This window comes from Eriocheir sinensis, chromosome 32 (genome assembly GCF_024679095.1).
Source record: "Eriocheir sinensis breed Jianghai 21 chromosome 32, ASM2467909v1, whole genome shotgun sequence".
Classification (NCBI taxonomy): Eukaryota; Metazoa; Arthropoda; class Malacostraca; order Decapoda; family Varunidae; genus Eriocheir; species Eriocheir sinensis.
The window spans coordinates 11041801-11059299 of record NC_066540.1 but is presented as its reverse complement, the minus strand read 5'-3'; the positions used below and the strand labels follow the sequence as shown (position 1 = coordinate 11059299).

The 17499-nt window shown below is 37.9% G+C and overlaps 1 protein-coding gene across 1 annotated transcript in view; it reads right to left on the bottom strand.

The window, feature by feature from the left end:
- The window catches only part of LOC127006428 (G protein-coupled receptor kinase 1-like), a 102390-nt gene that overhangs the window by 4220 nt on the left and 80671 nt on the right, over positions 1 to 17499 (bottom strand). The window contains exons 15-16 of the mRNA XM_050876380.1: positions 12933 to 13177; positions 1 to 6406 (exon numbers count right to left, since the gene is read on the bottom strand). The exon at positions 1 to 6406 is cut by the window's left edge and continues 4220 nt beyond it. Of these exons, the coding sequence (XP_050732337.1) occupies positions 6248 to 6406; positions 12933 to 13177 (404 nt within the window). The 3' untranslated portion in view covers positions 1 to 6247. The remainder of the gene's footprint in view (positions 6407 to 12932; positions 13178 to 17499) is intronic.

Genomic DNA, 17499 nt, shown 5'->3' with positions numbered 1-17499 from the left:
TAATGCTGAACTTTGTCCCTACTATCCCACATGCACAGAAAGCACGGGTACTTGGTGAACCTGGGCCGTTGTCCCAACAAAATACAAGAAATACCGGTTAGTCAAAAATTGGCGCATGTAAATTCTTCAGAATTCGTTTATATAAATATATATATATATATAAATAAATATAAATAGAAAATACCCGTACGTGTAAAAAAAACAAAAAAAAATGACGTGGCGATAGATAAAAAGGTTGACCAGAATGAGCAAAACCAATGTGATTTTTGGATTCAGCACATCAAAATTGTCCTAAATCAGCTACAGCTAATGAAACTTAGACAATAAATTTGTTGTTGCCAGCTATATATATATATATATATATATATATATATATATATATATATATATATATATATATATATATATATATATATATATATATATATATATATATATATATATATATATATATATATTTCATTCTCATATTGACAATAACTAAGACATCATTTTCATCTTATGTTCATGTGAGGGATGCCATCATGTTTCCTCTGAGCATGGATAAGGAAAACAGCTACAGTGATCTCTCTCAATACTAGAATGATTTGTGCATTGGAAGTCTGATATCCAGAATTTTTTCTGTCACAGGTAAAACCAGTCTCCATCTGGTGGATTTTTCCCCCTATTGATTTCTTCTGATTAGTGCTTTCACTTTCTTCCTCCACATCCTTGACATCAAGTATTGAAACATTCATGAATAACTGAACAAAATAACTGAACTTGAAATTTAAGCTTCATGCCACAATTTAAGTTAACTAGAATTTGCAAGTTGATATTTTTCTTTAATGCTGTTCATATAATATATGAACACTAGTACATATTGTGTACTTCAGATTTAAATTATGTACAGTAGAGCCCCACTTAGCGCAAGATCAATTAGCGCGAACTGCAATTAGCGTGAGCCACCATCTACCAAGAAAAAAATTAATTAGTGCGAAAGCCTCAGTTAGCGCGAACAGCTACCACGACTGAATTTTGAAAATTGCGCCAAGCCGCCATGATGCGCGGCACAAGCCGCCATGATGCGCGGCACAAGCCGCCATGATGTGCAGCACAAGCCACCATGATGCGCAGCACAAACCACCATGATGCACGGCACAAGCCGCCATGATGCGCAGCACAAGCCGCCATGATGCACGGCACAAGCTGCTATGATGCGCGGCACAAGCCGCCATGATGCACAGCACAAGCTGCCATGATGCGCGGCACAAACTGCCATGATGCGCAGCACAAGTCACGAGAGCCCTTACTTTAGCAGACAACGTCATGTTGATACAGAGCAAGTGCTTTGTTTACGTTGTGGATGTGGATACGGGCAACTGACCTTGGCCGTATGTGACGCACACCCAGAAAATTTGGATTTGCCGGTTGTCCAAGTGTGATACTGCCTTAAGGCAGCGAGGCCGCTGACCGGGTGAGCGCCGGCAATGACGTCATTGGACTCCCAGCGAATGACAAGTGTGTTTTCAGAGCTCAGCCAATCGTAGTTTTTTTTTTTTAAAGTGAGCGATTATTTGGAGTAATTATCAAGCCCATAAGTCAGACCCATGTGTGCACCAAATAATTTTTTTCATATTGGTTACTTTATTCAATTAGCGCGAATTCAGTTAGCGCGACCGCGTTCATCCACCTAATTCTCGCGCTAAATGGGGCTCTACTGTAATTAAGCTCAGTAAGCCACAGTGTGTGTGTGTGTGTGTGTGTGTGTGTGTGTGTGTGTGTGTGTGTGTGTATATAATTCACCATGGTCTGACCGTGCAAGACTCGCAATCACCAGCCAACACTCTCCCCAAATGAGCTTGGAACTTGCTAGTGACTCTGGATACAGCTGAAACTTGACACCCGCACACACCCAGAAGGTAGAACACAATCCCTGACTGAAACTCGGTACCCATTCACTGCTGGGTGGACAATGAGCACAGATTAAATTAGATTGCTCATGTCTCCACTCTGACCAGGAATCAAACCTGGAACCTCATGCTTGTGAGGCGAACATGCTAACCACTGCACTACGGAGCTCTGTGTGTGTGTGTGTGTGTGTGTGTGTGTGTGTGTGTGTGTGTGTGTGTGTGTGTGTTTACCTATTTGTAGTCTAACGGGCCCGAGCTAAGCTCTAATAGTCCCGTCTCCATATCCACATTTATCCAGCCTTTCCTTCATTTGTTGGACACTCTTCGCCTCCACCACCTCTTCCCCACAAGCTGTTCCATGTGTTGACACTTCGATGTGGAAAACTATACTTTTTTTAAGTCACTCAAACAGGTTCCTTTATTAAGTTTCTTCCTGTGTGTGTGTGTGTGTGTGTGTGTGTGTGTGTGTGTACGCAAGTGTGTGTGGGTGGGTGGGGAGGGTTGTGTGCCAGTACCTTCCCCAAATGAGCTTGGAACTCAGGTAACTGACGTTGGGTATGGCTAGAACATCACACCACACCCAGGAGGCAGGGCATGACCCACAACTGACATCTGGTACCCATTCAGTGCAAGGTAGACAGGGGGCAGGATTAAAGGAGACTACTTATCTGCCTCCACTCCAGCCAGGAGTCAAGCTCGGGACCTCTCAGTTGTTAGGTAAGTGTGCTAACCACTGCACTATCAAGCTCCAGTGTGTGCATATTTGCCAAGTGAGGTATACAGAATTGGAGATGGTCTCATGTTTGAACTCATGCATGTCCATGCATGTATTTATGCATGAGCATACTTGTGTGTCAAACAAAGCCTCAGTCTTTTTCTGTTACCTGCTAATCTTAATGGTGTCTGATACAAAAATCAATTTGACTGACAGTTTCCATTGAATTCTCCTATCAGTGATTTGTGAATTATTGCACTAGTTTTATAACAAGGACAATTCCATTCTGTTTCATCTTGTAGAAATTTGGAAGTTGTGTTATTCATAAAGGGCAAACTGACAAAGGTGATGGTTATAATTGGTATTAATTAGTGATTATTATGAACAGTGCTACTGGCCTATGATCTTTTAGGAATGTATTGATAACTACATTTTATGGCATACTGAATGGTCAGAGATATGATGTCATATATCTTTGTGTTTTTTCATTTTCAAGGATGTTTTCTTAAGAGTTAAAGAAGAATTTGTGAGTATACTTTCATGAGAGCTGATCCCTTTTCAATATTTAACTTTCACAAAGAGTTTGATATTTTGAGTTGTATGAAAAGTATTTATTCAATAAACAAATGACCAACTTAATCTTGAAATTAAAACTTGGCAGAGTACCATGACTACAGAACTTAATAATGGAAAGTTTCCCCTACCTTAACTGTCATATCACATACTTTTCTTCCATAAAGATGTGTTACAAAGAAACACAAAATTAATAAAATGCAGAGTAGATGCATACTTGAGCATCATCAACCTATTCTTTACACAACCATGAATTGAATTTAAGTGCAAGGGATGCAGGGGAAGATGACTTAATACAAGCCATGAGTTCTTTAAAAGCATCCTGGGTAGATAAAAAATAGTAATATAAACAAGAACCAGAGACATGTTAAAATCAGCTCTGTAAGACTAGGAAACTATCTGTAGACTAAATCAGCCTAATATGTACTTGATTTTATAGAAATATAAAAGTAGGAGATAATTAAGGTTTCACTCAAATAATTCTGTAGTCAAGTATATGCCAACAAATTGATGATTTTAGGTCTTGCATGTTGCTGAGATCTACATCCTCTCTCATAATTCACACTATGAATGATGCTTTTTTATTTGTCAATGAATCTCTATATGCATTTTTCTCTCCCTTGCTTTATTTTGCTTGGGTACACTTTTTTTTGCCATATGCAGGTATTATTCCTGTGAGACAGATATTGAAATCTTCCCTCACTCAACAATTCTGTAAAACTTGTGCATCTTATTATTCAGTATTCTTGCATTTAGTAATCAATTACCTACAAAGGCACATGAATCATTAGTTTTTTTTTCCCTGATGCTACTATCATGTCTTCACTTAACTGCATCCTGTCTTCGGTAGGAGTGATGTGAGGTCTATGGCTACAGATTGCTCCCCACACCATACTGCAAGTAACCAGCTCCAGCCTCTCTGCCCCCTGAACTTTTACCTACTGGTCACTCTTGGCACGGTAATGTGTGTTTTTAGCTGTTAATAATTCCACACTATATAACTAGTATATACACTTACTTACTTATAGTAGGTAAGTAGTACTTGAGAGCAACACAGATTGCAACAGGAATGTCCAGGAATGAAGATAAATTCATAGCACTATTTCATCTGTGCTAATATTTGCTTCAGATGCATTGTTTCCAGTTCTAGAAATATTATGTACAACAATAAACTTGCGTGATGAAATAAACGTTTGACATTGAAGAAATGTTTATGAAAACATTTACAAGAAAATGAATGCCTATCCCACTGCAGGAAGGCCAGTCAGTATTTCTGCTGTGCATTAGCCTGCATTAATTCCTTCTAGGCTAAAAAGTGTTAGGAAATGGTTTACCAGATCCTCAAAGTGATATTTAAAAAAAGTTCTTTGGTAATGATGACATTAGCAGACTACAAGTGAGAAAGACCACCAATCCCTTACTTAGCCAATTTTTCAAGAAGTTCAACACAGCACAGGCCTTAAAACTTTTCTTGACATGTATATTGAACGAACAAAGGTTTACTGAATCACATTAAAAGTTACTTATGGGGTATACTGGATAAACACAAAACCGTTTGAGAAGGTCATTTACCACTATTTTTTCACTGCAGCTTAAGAATAATGGAAGAATGATGGATGAAGATGGAAAGCACAAGAGATATTGCATATCTCAAACATGTTCACCGGGAACACCAGTAAGGTAAGTTCTCCAGTCAGTGATTAATTTTTGATTTTGTGAATTAAAAGCAAACATACTATGAGGGATATTTTTACAATATAGTGTATAAATAATAATAGAAAAAAAGTTTCTTACGAAAAATAAAATGCTAGGACATTTTCAATTCTGGGTATCAGATATTTAGGGATTGAGACTGAGTACTGAGAGGTATCACAGTAGAACAAGGATCAGAAAGCATCAGTCAGCACAGTATAGAGTAATACAGTATGGTATAATCTGTCTCATGACCACAAACCCATGAGATGGTGCACTCAAGTCCAACAAGTCCAACAAGAAAGTTTAGTGAATGTCTTGCTGAGAAATTTAGTGTATATATACAAGTACAATAAAGCTGCAAAATCTTACACAAACTAATGCAGTTTTCCAGGTCACTCACACTGGCACAATAACTTCACACACAAGGAGACACAAACAGCACACACAGGGAAATCTATTATTTTTACCAACACCAAAGTTGACTCTTTAGTTTCAACGACAGACGCTGGCAACAGGTCCACCATAGGGGTTTACTGTTCATGTTGTCACTGGCAACACATTAAATATTTTCACCTCATTCAAAGACAGGCTCACATAAGACATCATCACAGTGGAAGTTAAACAATTAACTCTTAAGCACTCAGTTCTATCATCTAGCACAAAAATATACTTGTGAACATTAAAAAAATTCCAAAGATTAATGCAACTTTGTGCACTTGCCTGAAAATAATTGAGACTGACGAATGTATTTTGGGATATTGTAAGCAATATGGGAAATGCTTGTGGGTAGTGGTCATTATTTTCATTTTCTTTCCCATATCTAAATATCCTACATATTTTCTGTTTGCAGCACTGCAATTAGGTAATAATGCAACACTACCAAGCCAAGTGAAGCCAGCAGTCAAACAAATGCTTTGATATATTCAAGTAGTTGATATACAGTTTTGCATTTTTTTCTGTTATTCAAAGTAAAATAGTACTTCACTTGAACCAGCTCCAGAAATATCAAACCAGATGGAATGACTTTTTCTTGTGATAAATCCTTGGGGTAGTTTGCAGTCTCCTCTATTTGCATTTTCATATTCAAACCATGTTTTTTCATGATACTTTTTTTTCTCATTTTCAGTAGTAAATGAAAAGGAAACTCATTTTTTTGCACACTCATATACTGTATCCTTATAAATGTCAGCACAAACACTTCTCAAAAATTTCTTAAATTAACAAGGTAGTTTTCTCTCCTCTGTGGTTACTCAATGTCCTCTTTCACCTCGGAGGAAATACTTTTGTCTATACCATAACACAGCTTGTTTACTTTGAGAATCTGTTGGTTGTGTCAAGGTAGTTCACTAACACAAGACTTCGCACTTTCCTCTCAGTTTCCATTCCCATTTCGGGCCATTAATGAAGGCTTGTTATTTCCTTCAGTGCCGTAAATCCTTCCAGCCTTTTTCGCCATGTTGCTGAGAAGCTCCAGTGACATTTTGTGCGCTGATCGTAAAGATATAGACCATTCTTTGAGTCCAATTTCATCCTGCAATAGAAATAAGGAATATTATCATAAGATTTTTTTAGATTTAAATATAAGATAAGAAACCAGATGGATAAAGAATTTTTGTATGTAAAATTACTAACATTTCATTTAAATGATGAATTAACTATATTTAAGCAGACACTAACTATATTTGTCTGAGAAACAACAACTAAGAATATTACCCCTGTGATATGTGAGGTAAGAAATAACGAATGCATGTTTCTATAGTGTAATGCATGTTTCTATAGTGTAATGCATGTTTCTATAGGCTAATGCATGTTTCTAAAGGCTAATTCATGTTTCTATAGGCTAATGCAAGATGTAAGAGATCACTAAAAGAGATATAGCTCTGTTACAAATGAGTATAATTACACTATTGTTCTGCTTGCCTTAAACACATATGATGTGTTAAAAGGTCATGTGAACTGAATTCAGTTTTACCATAAGGAATGATGATCAGTGGTGCAGTTGCCTTCAACAGTCATGTAAAATATTACAAAAAGAATTTTAAACTAATGAAAAATCTTTTAACCCGAGAATGTCGGCAGACCCTTTTTTGGGCTTTCACGAGTCGTGGCTGTGGTACGGTGGACCCTAAAAAGGGCTCGCCATAAAACGCCTAATTCGAGCTAATTGTATGCGGTGGTGGCATAGCGCAACCCACCATGAATGCTCTAGGTCAATGTGGTGGGTGAGTGATCTTGAGGTAGGCTTTTTTGTCATAGGTGGTGCTGTAAGGTCATGGCATACTGAATTACCTATCCATACAGTAATCACTTGTCAAATTCTCTATAGTACACAACAAGCAACTCTCGGCTAGATGCCACACGTCACAAAACTGTTTATTTTGTAACAAGCACCATCCGAAAAGAATGGAGTTTGAGTAAAAGTAAATATTTTTAACGGCTTTATGGTTATGAGAGGAGTACTCTGACTTACGTTCCATGCTCTTTTCTAAGTCTCAAAATGCAGAGTAATTTTGTCGTTTCTCAGGCACTTCTCGGCTTTCCCATAGCCAAAGCCCACGGGTTAAGTGATACAAAAGCAAGCATTCATAGAATTCCTCTGAATTTTATCAGCATCATCATATATAGTGTGCAACTTTCTCCCATCTAGGTGTATGCAGTGTTGTATTGTGGTCATGCTATTGCCGTATTGTAATATGCTAACATTTCAAGTAATTACTATTAGCAATTTCCACTCACATTTTGGAATTAGTGTGTGTGCACTATCTTTTGCTAGTGCTAGCTTGCCATAGTGCATGCACTAATTACTGAAAAGAATAAAATATATTGACAAGGACTGGTGTGTCTCTTTGTACAAGTCGAAGACATGAGTATGGATTTCCTTTACTCGCTGCAAGATGAGAGAGCTCAAAGCAGAAAACAATGGGAATAGAGTCTCAGTTAGGGTGTGCACACAGAGAAAGCAGGTTTACCAGCGCGGGCTTGAACGGGTTGGAGCAAGCAGGCTCTAACCCGTTCGAGCCTGCTTTCTCTGTCAACATTTATACTTGTTTCAATGGTGTGATTCTTCGCATGGGTCGGCGGCGGTAGCCCGCGCATATGACTGAATAACTCCTGCACACACTTCAGAAGAGTCATGTTATTCATGTAAATCATAGTATTAGGTTATAAAATTAAATGGAAACAAAAGCAGACTAACAAGAAACCAGTATGCCTACCATGTCAGCTCTGTGCACCAATTATTTGGTCTCTCTTCTCCATTCATAAATTTATCTAACTTTAATTTGAAACCTACGGCCAGCAGTCAGTCCACCTCCTGATTTGTGTTGGTTTGGGGAAGGGCCTGCCTTTTAACCAAAAACAAAATAAGCAGAGGTCAGGGTCATGACCTGAGCCTCGATCCCGATTCGGTTTTATTGGCGGATCCAACTGCACTGCAGGCTTCCTTGATGCATCCGCATAGGGAAAGCCTGCATTTCATGGGACGAAGGGCCCTTAGCCTCTCTTTTTGTTTCAGGAATGGTCTGGGAGGCGCAGAAGCCCACCGCAGAACCAGGCTCGGGGTTATCCTTTGGAGGGTGGAGGGTGCCACATGTGGGCTCCTTGAATGTCCTGAGCTTCTCAGAAGATCACCAACTACTTAACCTATTGAATGAACTCAAAAGGCTGAGGGTAGATATAACAAAATTCTCTTGAGACAAGCTCAGTAGTGAGGGGTACACCTACTACTGGTCTAGCATAAGCAATGGTGCCAGTCCTAAGGGGGTAGCTGTAGGGATCTCCAGCCAACTGCAGTCATTTGTGGTTGAGATTGCTCTGGTTGATGAGCAAATAATGCGAGTGAGGCAGAAGCTCACTCTGGGCTTTATGTCTCCTACTGAGATGTGAGAAACTGATGAGAGGATTTTGTTCTATGCCAAACTCAACTCCGTATAACACCAGTGCCACCCTAGGGACACACTCATTGTCCTGGGAGACTTTAGAGCTACTACTGTCATTGATAGGGTTGGCTATGAGTTGTGTGTGTTGGCCCCCATGGTTCTGGTACCAGTAACACCGACGGTGAATACTGCAAAATCCAGGAGGTTGAGAATTGCAGGTTTTTGTTACCAGCAATCAAGGCTTCACTGCTGGATGTGGTACAGTAATGCCGGAGATATAGCTAAGGAGACTGATCACATCCTTGTAAGTACTTGTTAAAGTATCTTCTAGAACTGCAGGGTTTTCTGAAGTGTTGAGTCCTGTGCAAATGAACACAGGCTTGTTGTTGCAACACTCAAGCTTTATTGAAGGTCAAGAAGAATCTTGAGATGTAACAATACAGATAGTGCTCAATTTACGACATATGCGTCTTACAACCGTTTGCACTTATGACAAGACCAATAATATTAGTAATACTAAGTAAAGTAATGAGTCGATATATCTTATCTCCCACCATGGATAGAGCAGCTGTTATTGACAGAGAATTCCCAAACCTCCTACCCTCCTTTCCCTTCCTTACCTAACAGCTGTTCTTACAAGATCGCCTCACCTTGCCAACCAACGTTTCCCCCACAGATGCCTGTGGTGCTCACGCTGTAAGCACTGCTCAAGTTGCAAGGGGTGACAATTCTAAATTAGCCAAAACCTTAGAGCTCTTACGTTGATCAAGAAGTAGTCATTACTGGATAAGGTTTCTTGACTGGTAACAGTGTATGGTATTGTATTTGTCAGCCTCCATCATTATCATTTTGGTGTTGGTTCATGACTGGTCTTATTTTTAAGTGTGTGGTGTTAAAAAAAAAGGGTGAAGTAAAACAAGCAATCCATAAAGCATATTCCAGTGGTGGTGTGAGGTTTGGTCACACACTTCCTCTTCCTCACTCTACTTCCTCCAAGTCTTGGTCTTGGTCATCAGCTGTGCACCGGCAGTGGTCAACAAACTTCCATTGCACGTCAAGGGCATGGTTGAATAAATCATACAGTAACACATAAATATGAAATAACTCCTGTACATTGCACAGTCTTATAGTAGGTGCCCAGTTGCTTAGCAGGTGAGGGATATAGTCACCCACTGGTTGTTGGTCCCATCAGGTAGATATGTAATAATAACCATTGTTTGTTTTATTTTTTTATGAAAATTTCGATACACAACCAATTTGACGTATAACCTAGCTATCAAAAATGAACCCCGTCATAGCTTGAGGACTATCTGTACTGAGTTACACCTTGAGACTGAAAGACCTGGCATGTGCCCTTGAGAATGCAGTGGCAGTCTTGAATTGGTTCAATGGGCTCAGCCAGTGACATCTCAAGTAATGGACGGCAGACTCTTTTGATTTTGAGGTGCCATTGTCATTAAGCTGCGAATTTTGAAAAATCAACCGCTTTGGTGCGAATCGCCATGACTCCCTCGTTTCTGGGACAACAGAAATGGTTTTGGTATCAATCGACAGCAAAATGAAAAGGCTATATTTTGTAATGAGTGACCGTACTCAAAAACCGACTCAAAAGGGTAAAAAATCGAATAAATTCGCAAAAAACGACTGAATTTTTTTTTTTTTTTGAGTTCCCAACCTTGAAACCCACTCATTTTTTGAGAATTTCAAAATACTTAATTAACAAATAATTTAGCCCTACCAGTGTGCTTTACAATATGATGCATTAATTACATTTCCCTACTCCCAGTAGTTTCGTTGCTATAGCTCTAAACGTAAACCCTTCTGTGAGCGATTTTGACGAACTCCAGACACTTTGCCGTTTTTGTCTAGTGTGGCATTGCTATTTCATCCAGAAGGCTGTAATTTGGCATGTAGCCCCTCTTGGCAATGTAGTTTGACCAACTCGAAGGATGTTTTGATAGCTCGATTCCAAGTTTGTCGTCGAGCCATCACAAAATAGTTTTTTTTTTTTTTTTTTCTGGTTATTAATCTGTATTAATAGAGCTTTCATTTGCCACCAAGCACACCTTCCTAGCTTCAGTAGTTTTTGCTTGAACTTGACCAGAAGTCGCGACAAAAATTCACCGAATCAGACTCATTTCACGCGCCGTGACGAAAAACCTTCCTAACGCTACAAAAAGTAATATATCTGCATAGACATTCATATATGAACACTTCAAGATGTTGACTATCTTGTACCAAAATCATTTTAAAATATTTATATAAAAAGTTATTATTTTTATATAATCATTTCACTATATAAATCAACCTATATTAAGTGCCTTATTATTCGTGTTATTTTTTTATTTCATTTACTATTCAACCCTATTCCTATATATATATATATATATATATATATATATATATATATATATATATATATATATATATATATATATATATATATATATATATATATATATATATATATATATATATATATATATATATATATATATATATATATATATATATATATATATATATATATATATATATATATATATATATATATATATATATGGTATCAAAAGAAAGCAAATTAAATAACATGTATAATAAGGCACTTAATATAGGTTGATTTATATAGGGAAATGATTATATAAAAATAGTAACTTTTTATATAGATATCTTAAAATGATTTTAGTACAAGATAGTCAACATATTGAAGTGTTCATATGTGAATGTCTGTGCAGACATATTAATTTTTGTGGCGTGAAATGAGTCAGATTCAGCGAATTTTTGTTGCGACTTCTGGTCAAGCTCAAGCAAAAACTACTGAAGCTAGGAAGGCGTGCTTGGTGGCAAATGAAAGCTCTATTAATACAGATTAATAATAATAAGAAAAAAAATTGGAAAGCACTAAATAAATAAAAAAGTTATAAGCAAAAAACTCATTATCTGTATAAATATGATGCGAAGACAAGTGAAATCAGGCTTCCTGTGATATATGATCATTCTAATAACTTAATTAAGTTCTTACACTGACTATGTTGACTTTGTCATTTGGCAAACTATATTTATGATAAATGTTGGTACTTGGTGACCCAGAAACACCATATACAAAACTGAGCTATGTCTACCAGGCCAACCCCCACCCATGCATGAGATGTGCTGCAGTCACACAGACATTGACAAATTGCATAAATATTATCAGTTTTTATCTGTGTGATCGCATCCTGTCTTTGTGCACAGAGCTTGGCATTTTAAGCATATGGTAGTGTTTCTGGGTCACCAAGTACAAACATTTAATCTGAATAGATTTTTATGAAACAAGTTCAAGACACTCATTAGTTAACCCCTTCACTATGGCCAGGCCAAAACAGCGCCCTGCGCTGTATCCGAGATTGCCGCGCGCGCCAAATTTCAAATGTTGTTACTGGATATAACAAGTTTTCAGCCATAAACTCAGCATAATCATCATGTATTATATATGAAAACATGCAGAATTAATTGGTGCACATAAAGAAACAAGTTAATTGATAATTTGGAGATGTAAGCATAAATGTACAGAGATTAAATAACTCATATACTGGCTAAAGCGAGCCAGGATGCAGTATGCGTGTCCTCGGATATGGTACGGTGCACGTAAGGACGCAGTATACGCGTCCTCGTGTTGAAGGGGTTAAATAATTAAAATGGTCATTTATCACAGGAAGCCTTTGCATCAAATTCATACAGACAGTGAGCAAGAATTGGGGCTGCCAGGATTGCAGCAGAATGGTCTTATTTTGCCAATATTATAACAAGGTGGGAAATGCTTTCTTCTCGGCTATATATTCATATGAAATTATTTTAATTATTTAAATGAAATATCATAGTACTTTGCCTCATAGCTCTTTTAGAGCAGCATATGAGAGGCATAGCATTTCTATTGCCTTCCTGTTGGGAACCAGACACAGTGCTGCCCTCTGCCCAAATTCAATTAGAAAGTCTCCTATTGGTTGAAAATTTGACACAAGTTGAAACTTGCAAAAAATTGTTTGCTTCTTCTCAGTGCAGACTTTTGGCCCTTGGCTCTTTGCCACTGTCTGCGTCTCATATAAAAATCTAATTGGATACAAAGAAGAATTATTGAGATATTTTAATGCTACCCAATAATTATCTCGGTTTTAGAAGAAAATTTATTTGTATACTTACAGGATTTGTTAGAATGATCTTGCTGTCTTTGGTTTTCAAAACAATACAATTCTCCCCTTTTATCTGTACGAAGTCTGAAGACACATCATCTAGCTGGTCCATGAATATAAGTTCTGGTTTCCCCGAGCTAGACTCAGAGTGCAGTTCAACTCTATTTGGGTAAAGCTTTGCATATCGCGTTTGCCACGCTGACGTGAAGGGTCCTCCAAGCTTCTTGATGTAGCCATGAATTATACAGTCAGATTCTAGAAAAAGACAACAGTAATTAGTATTTCAACATACACAAATATGACATGATTCTTAATAAGTTTCCATATACTTAAGATAATAAGATAACAGCTTTGAAAATCACTGTACAACATGAATTTTCAATCAAATAATTGGTTCATTCTGTCTTCTATGTGTGTCCTGATGGAAAAAAAGGCAAATTATCTGACAGACACATTTAGAGATAGTCATGTGAGGTACAAAAAGGCTTGTAGGTGTTTAGATAACTGATGAGGCAAAATCAAATATAAATAAATTAATATGTGAATGTTGGATGGCATTGCTGCTGGTGCATCAGAGTGGGTAAACAGAGAAGGGATGGAGAGGAAGGGGGCATGCATGTAGAGGGAAGTGGAAGTATGGCGAAGCTTGGGAAGGAGATTAAAGGGAAGAGGAGTGGCAGGTGAGATTTTAAGACACTGAGAGCAGGATGTAAACTTAATGGGCACATCAGGAAAAGCATGTTATAGTAGTAGTAGTATCATTACTATCAACATCAACCTCAGTAGTAGTAGTAGTAGTAGTAGTAGTAGTAGAAGAAGAAGAAGAAGAAGAAGAAGAAGAAGAAGAAGAAGAAGAAGAAGAAGAAGAAGAAGAAGAAGAAGAAGAAGAAGAAGAAGAAGAAGAAGAAGAAGAAGAAGAAGAAGAAGAAGAAGAAGAAGAAGAAGGGAAAGAAGAAGAAAGAAGAAGAAGAAGAAGAAGAAGAAGAAGAAGAAGAAGAAGAAGAAGAAGAAGAAGAAGAAGAAGAAGAAGAAGAAGAAGAAGAAGAAGAAGAAGAAGAAGAAGAAGAAGAAGAAGAAGAAGAAGAAGAAGAAGAAGAAGAAGAAGAAGAAGAAGAAGAAGAAGAAGAAGAAGAAGAAGAAGAAGAAGAAGAAGAAGAAGAAGAAGAAGAAGAAGAAGAAGAAAAGAAGAAGAAGAAGAAAAGAAGGAGAAGAAGAAGAAAAGAAGAAGAAGAAAAGAAGAAGAAGAAAAGAAGAAGAAGAAAAGAAGAAGAAGAAAAGAAGAAGAAGAAAAGAAGAAGAAGAAGAAAAGAAGAAGAAGAAGAAGAAAAAGAAGAAAAGAAGAAGAAGAAAAAGAAGAAAAGAAGAAAAGAAGAAGAAGAAAAGAAGAAGAAGAAAAGAAGAAGAAGAAAAGAAGAAGAAGAAGAAAAGAAGAAGAAGAAGAAAAGAAAAAGAAGAAGAAAAGAAGAAGAAGAAGAAGAAGAAGAAAAGAAGAAAAGAAGAAGAAGAAGAAGAAGAAGAAGAAGAAGAAGAAGAAGAAGAAGAAGAAGAAGAAGAAAAGAAGAAGAAGAAGAAGAAGAAGAAGAAGAAGAAGAAGAAGAAGAAGAAGAAAAAAAAGAAGAAGAAGAAGAAAAAAAGAAGAAGAAGAAGAAGAAGAAGAAAAGAAGAAGAAAAAAAAGAAGAAGAAGAAGAAAAAAAGAAGAAGAAGAAGAAGAAGAAGAAAAGAAGAAGAAGAAGAAGAAGAAGAAGAAGAAGAAGAAGAAGAAGAAGAAGAAAAGAAGAAGAAGAAGAAGAAGAAGAAAAGAAGAAGAAGAAAAGAAGAAGAAGAAAAGAAGAAGAAGAAGAAAAGAAGAAGAAGAAGAAGAAGAAAAAGAAGAAGAAAAGAAGAAGAAGAAGAAGAAGAAGAAGAAGAAGAAGAAGAAAAGAAGAAGAAGAAGAAGAAGAAAAGAAGAAGAAAAGAAGAAGAAAAGAAGAAGAAGGAAAAAGAAAGAAGAAGAAGAAAAGAAGAAGAAAAGAAGAAGAAAAGAAGAAGAAGAAGAAGAAGAAGAAGAAGAAGAAGAAGAAGAAGAAGAAGAAGAAGAAGAAGAAGAAGAAGAAGAAGAAGAAGAAGAAGAAAAGAAGAAGAAGAAGAAGAAAAGAAGAAGAAGAAGAAGAAAAGAAGAAGAAGAAGAAGAAGAAGAAAAGAAGAAGAAGAAGAAAAGAAGAAGAAGAAGAAAAGAAGAAGAAGAAGAAAAGAAGAAGAAGAAGAAGAAGAAGAAGAAAAGAAGAAGAAGAAGAAGAAGAAGAAGAAGAAGAAGAAGAAGAAGAAAAGAAGAAGAAGAAAAGAAAAGAAAAGAAAAGAAAAGAAAAGAAAAGAAAAGAAAAGAAAAGAAAAGAGAAGAAGAAGAAGAAAAGAAGAAGAAAAGAAGAAGAAATAAAGAAGAAGAAGAACACTAACTACGGTACCTATCGAATGAGCTCATAAGGCTGAGAGTGGATATACTGGTACTCAAAAAGGTGAGGCATGGCAGTACAAAGAGCAGAAGCGGTGAGTACACCTATCACTGGTCCGCCATGAGCAGTGGTGCCCATTTTAAGGAGGTAGCTAAAGGCATCTCTAACCATTTGTAGCTGAGGTTACTCCAGTTTATGAGTGCAAGTGAGGCTGAGGCACACATTGGGCTTCATGTCTTGATGCAGTTCCTACCGAGGTGTGTGAAACTTAAGAGGAGGAAGTTTTTTACGCCAAACTCAACTTCGTGTTAAACACATGCACTCATTGTCTTGGGCGACTTCAATGGTACTACTGGCAATGACAGGGTTAGTTATAAGTTATGCATTGGTTCCCATGGTTCTGGAACACAAGAGCTCTCTTCTCCTGAATATTGCAGGGTCCTTAAGGATGCTGAGCATATTGAACCGATTTGAGACTTGTCACTACATAGTCGTGAGCACATGCCAGGTCATTCAGCTTCAAGATGGAATATTGTTGCATCTTGAGATTCTTCTTGACATGACATGAAACCTGAGTGTTACAACATCAAGCCTATCATCAGTTGCAAAGAACCCTTCACTTTGGAAAACCCTTCAGTTTTGAAGGATCCTCCAATGAGTGCTTAGAAGAATGTGGTCAATTTCCTTAGCTACCCCTCCAGCATTGCTATACCAAGTCCAGTGGTGCAGCTTTGGTCTCTGGTACCAAAAACCTGCAATTCTTAGTCTCCTGAATCTTGCAAACTTCAGAAGGAGAGAACCAATGGTGTTCCTGGTACCAGAACCATGGGGACCAACACACAACTTATGACCAACCCCGTCAATGCCAGCAGTAGTATTAAAGTCGTCCAAGACAGTGACTGTGTGATGAGGGGGCACTGCCAGAATTAGGCATACAACCCCTCCTTCTCTTCAGCTACTCATATCTCGGTAGGAGCATACACTGCAAAAGGAGACATAAAGCCGAACATGTGCTGCAGCCTTCCTTGTAATATATGCTTATCAACCCAAATAACCTCAACTAAAAATGGCTGCAGTTGGCTGGAGATGCCTACAGTTACCCCATTAGATGGGCACCATTGCTCATGCCAGACCAGTACAAGGTGCACCCTCCACAACTGATCTTACCACTGCCAGGTCTTATTGCTTCAGAGTCCTACTATATCCACTTTCAGCCTTCTGAGCTCACTTAATAGGTAGGGTAGTTGGTGATCCTCCAAGAGGCTTCAGATGTTCCAGGAGCCCACATGCTGAGCCCTCTGAAGGTTAATCTCCTGTCTGGTTCTGCAGGCGGGTACAACTTCTGCACCTTCCCAGCCACCCCCAAAACATAAAGAAGGCTTAAGGGGGCCTTCCTCCTTCAAGATGCAGGGGTCCTAAAGGCTTTGCCTGACACCCGTTAGTGATGGCAGGCTAGCCCAATGCATATGCATTGGTGAAGCCTGCACAAACCCTTCCCCCAAACCCACCCAAATGACAGGCTGGTCTGACCCCTGAGGCAATAAATATCACAGCTAGCCAAATAAAGATGCATAAACAAGGTGAGGAAAAGAGAGAAAAACAGCTCAGGGAGGTTGAGGACGCAGCACTCCTCATCCTGATAGACCAGCCCGTACTCAGTTAATTGCCTATACCAACCCCAAGTTTTTTGCACGAATTACTTTAGCTTCCCCTTAGAGTCTGCAACCAAAGCCACATCATCTGTAAATAGTAGCATGGGTGCTACATGTTAAATATGGAGGACAGGGGTTAAATGGGTCTAATAGAAGAGAAAAACTCGTGTGAAAATCTTTTCAAAGTGAAAAAAAAGTTTTAATTATCCCATTTAGAAGGAACAGTATAATTAGGGATTCTGTAACCAACTCGATATTTATATACTTCCTGCTGGGAGAGTGTTATATTAAGTCATTGATACAGTTCATTATAAAGGTCACAAACATTCATTATAAATTGTCCTCCCTGAAGAAAGCAATTGAAAACCGAGGGATGAATTCTCATCAGATGGGACTCACTCTGCCCAATGTTGGAAATGTCTCGGCATTTCTTTTTAAGTTAAAATCTTCTAACTTTGAGGATTCACATCAGTATACGATGAATATGATCTGAGA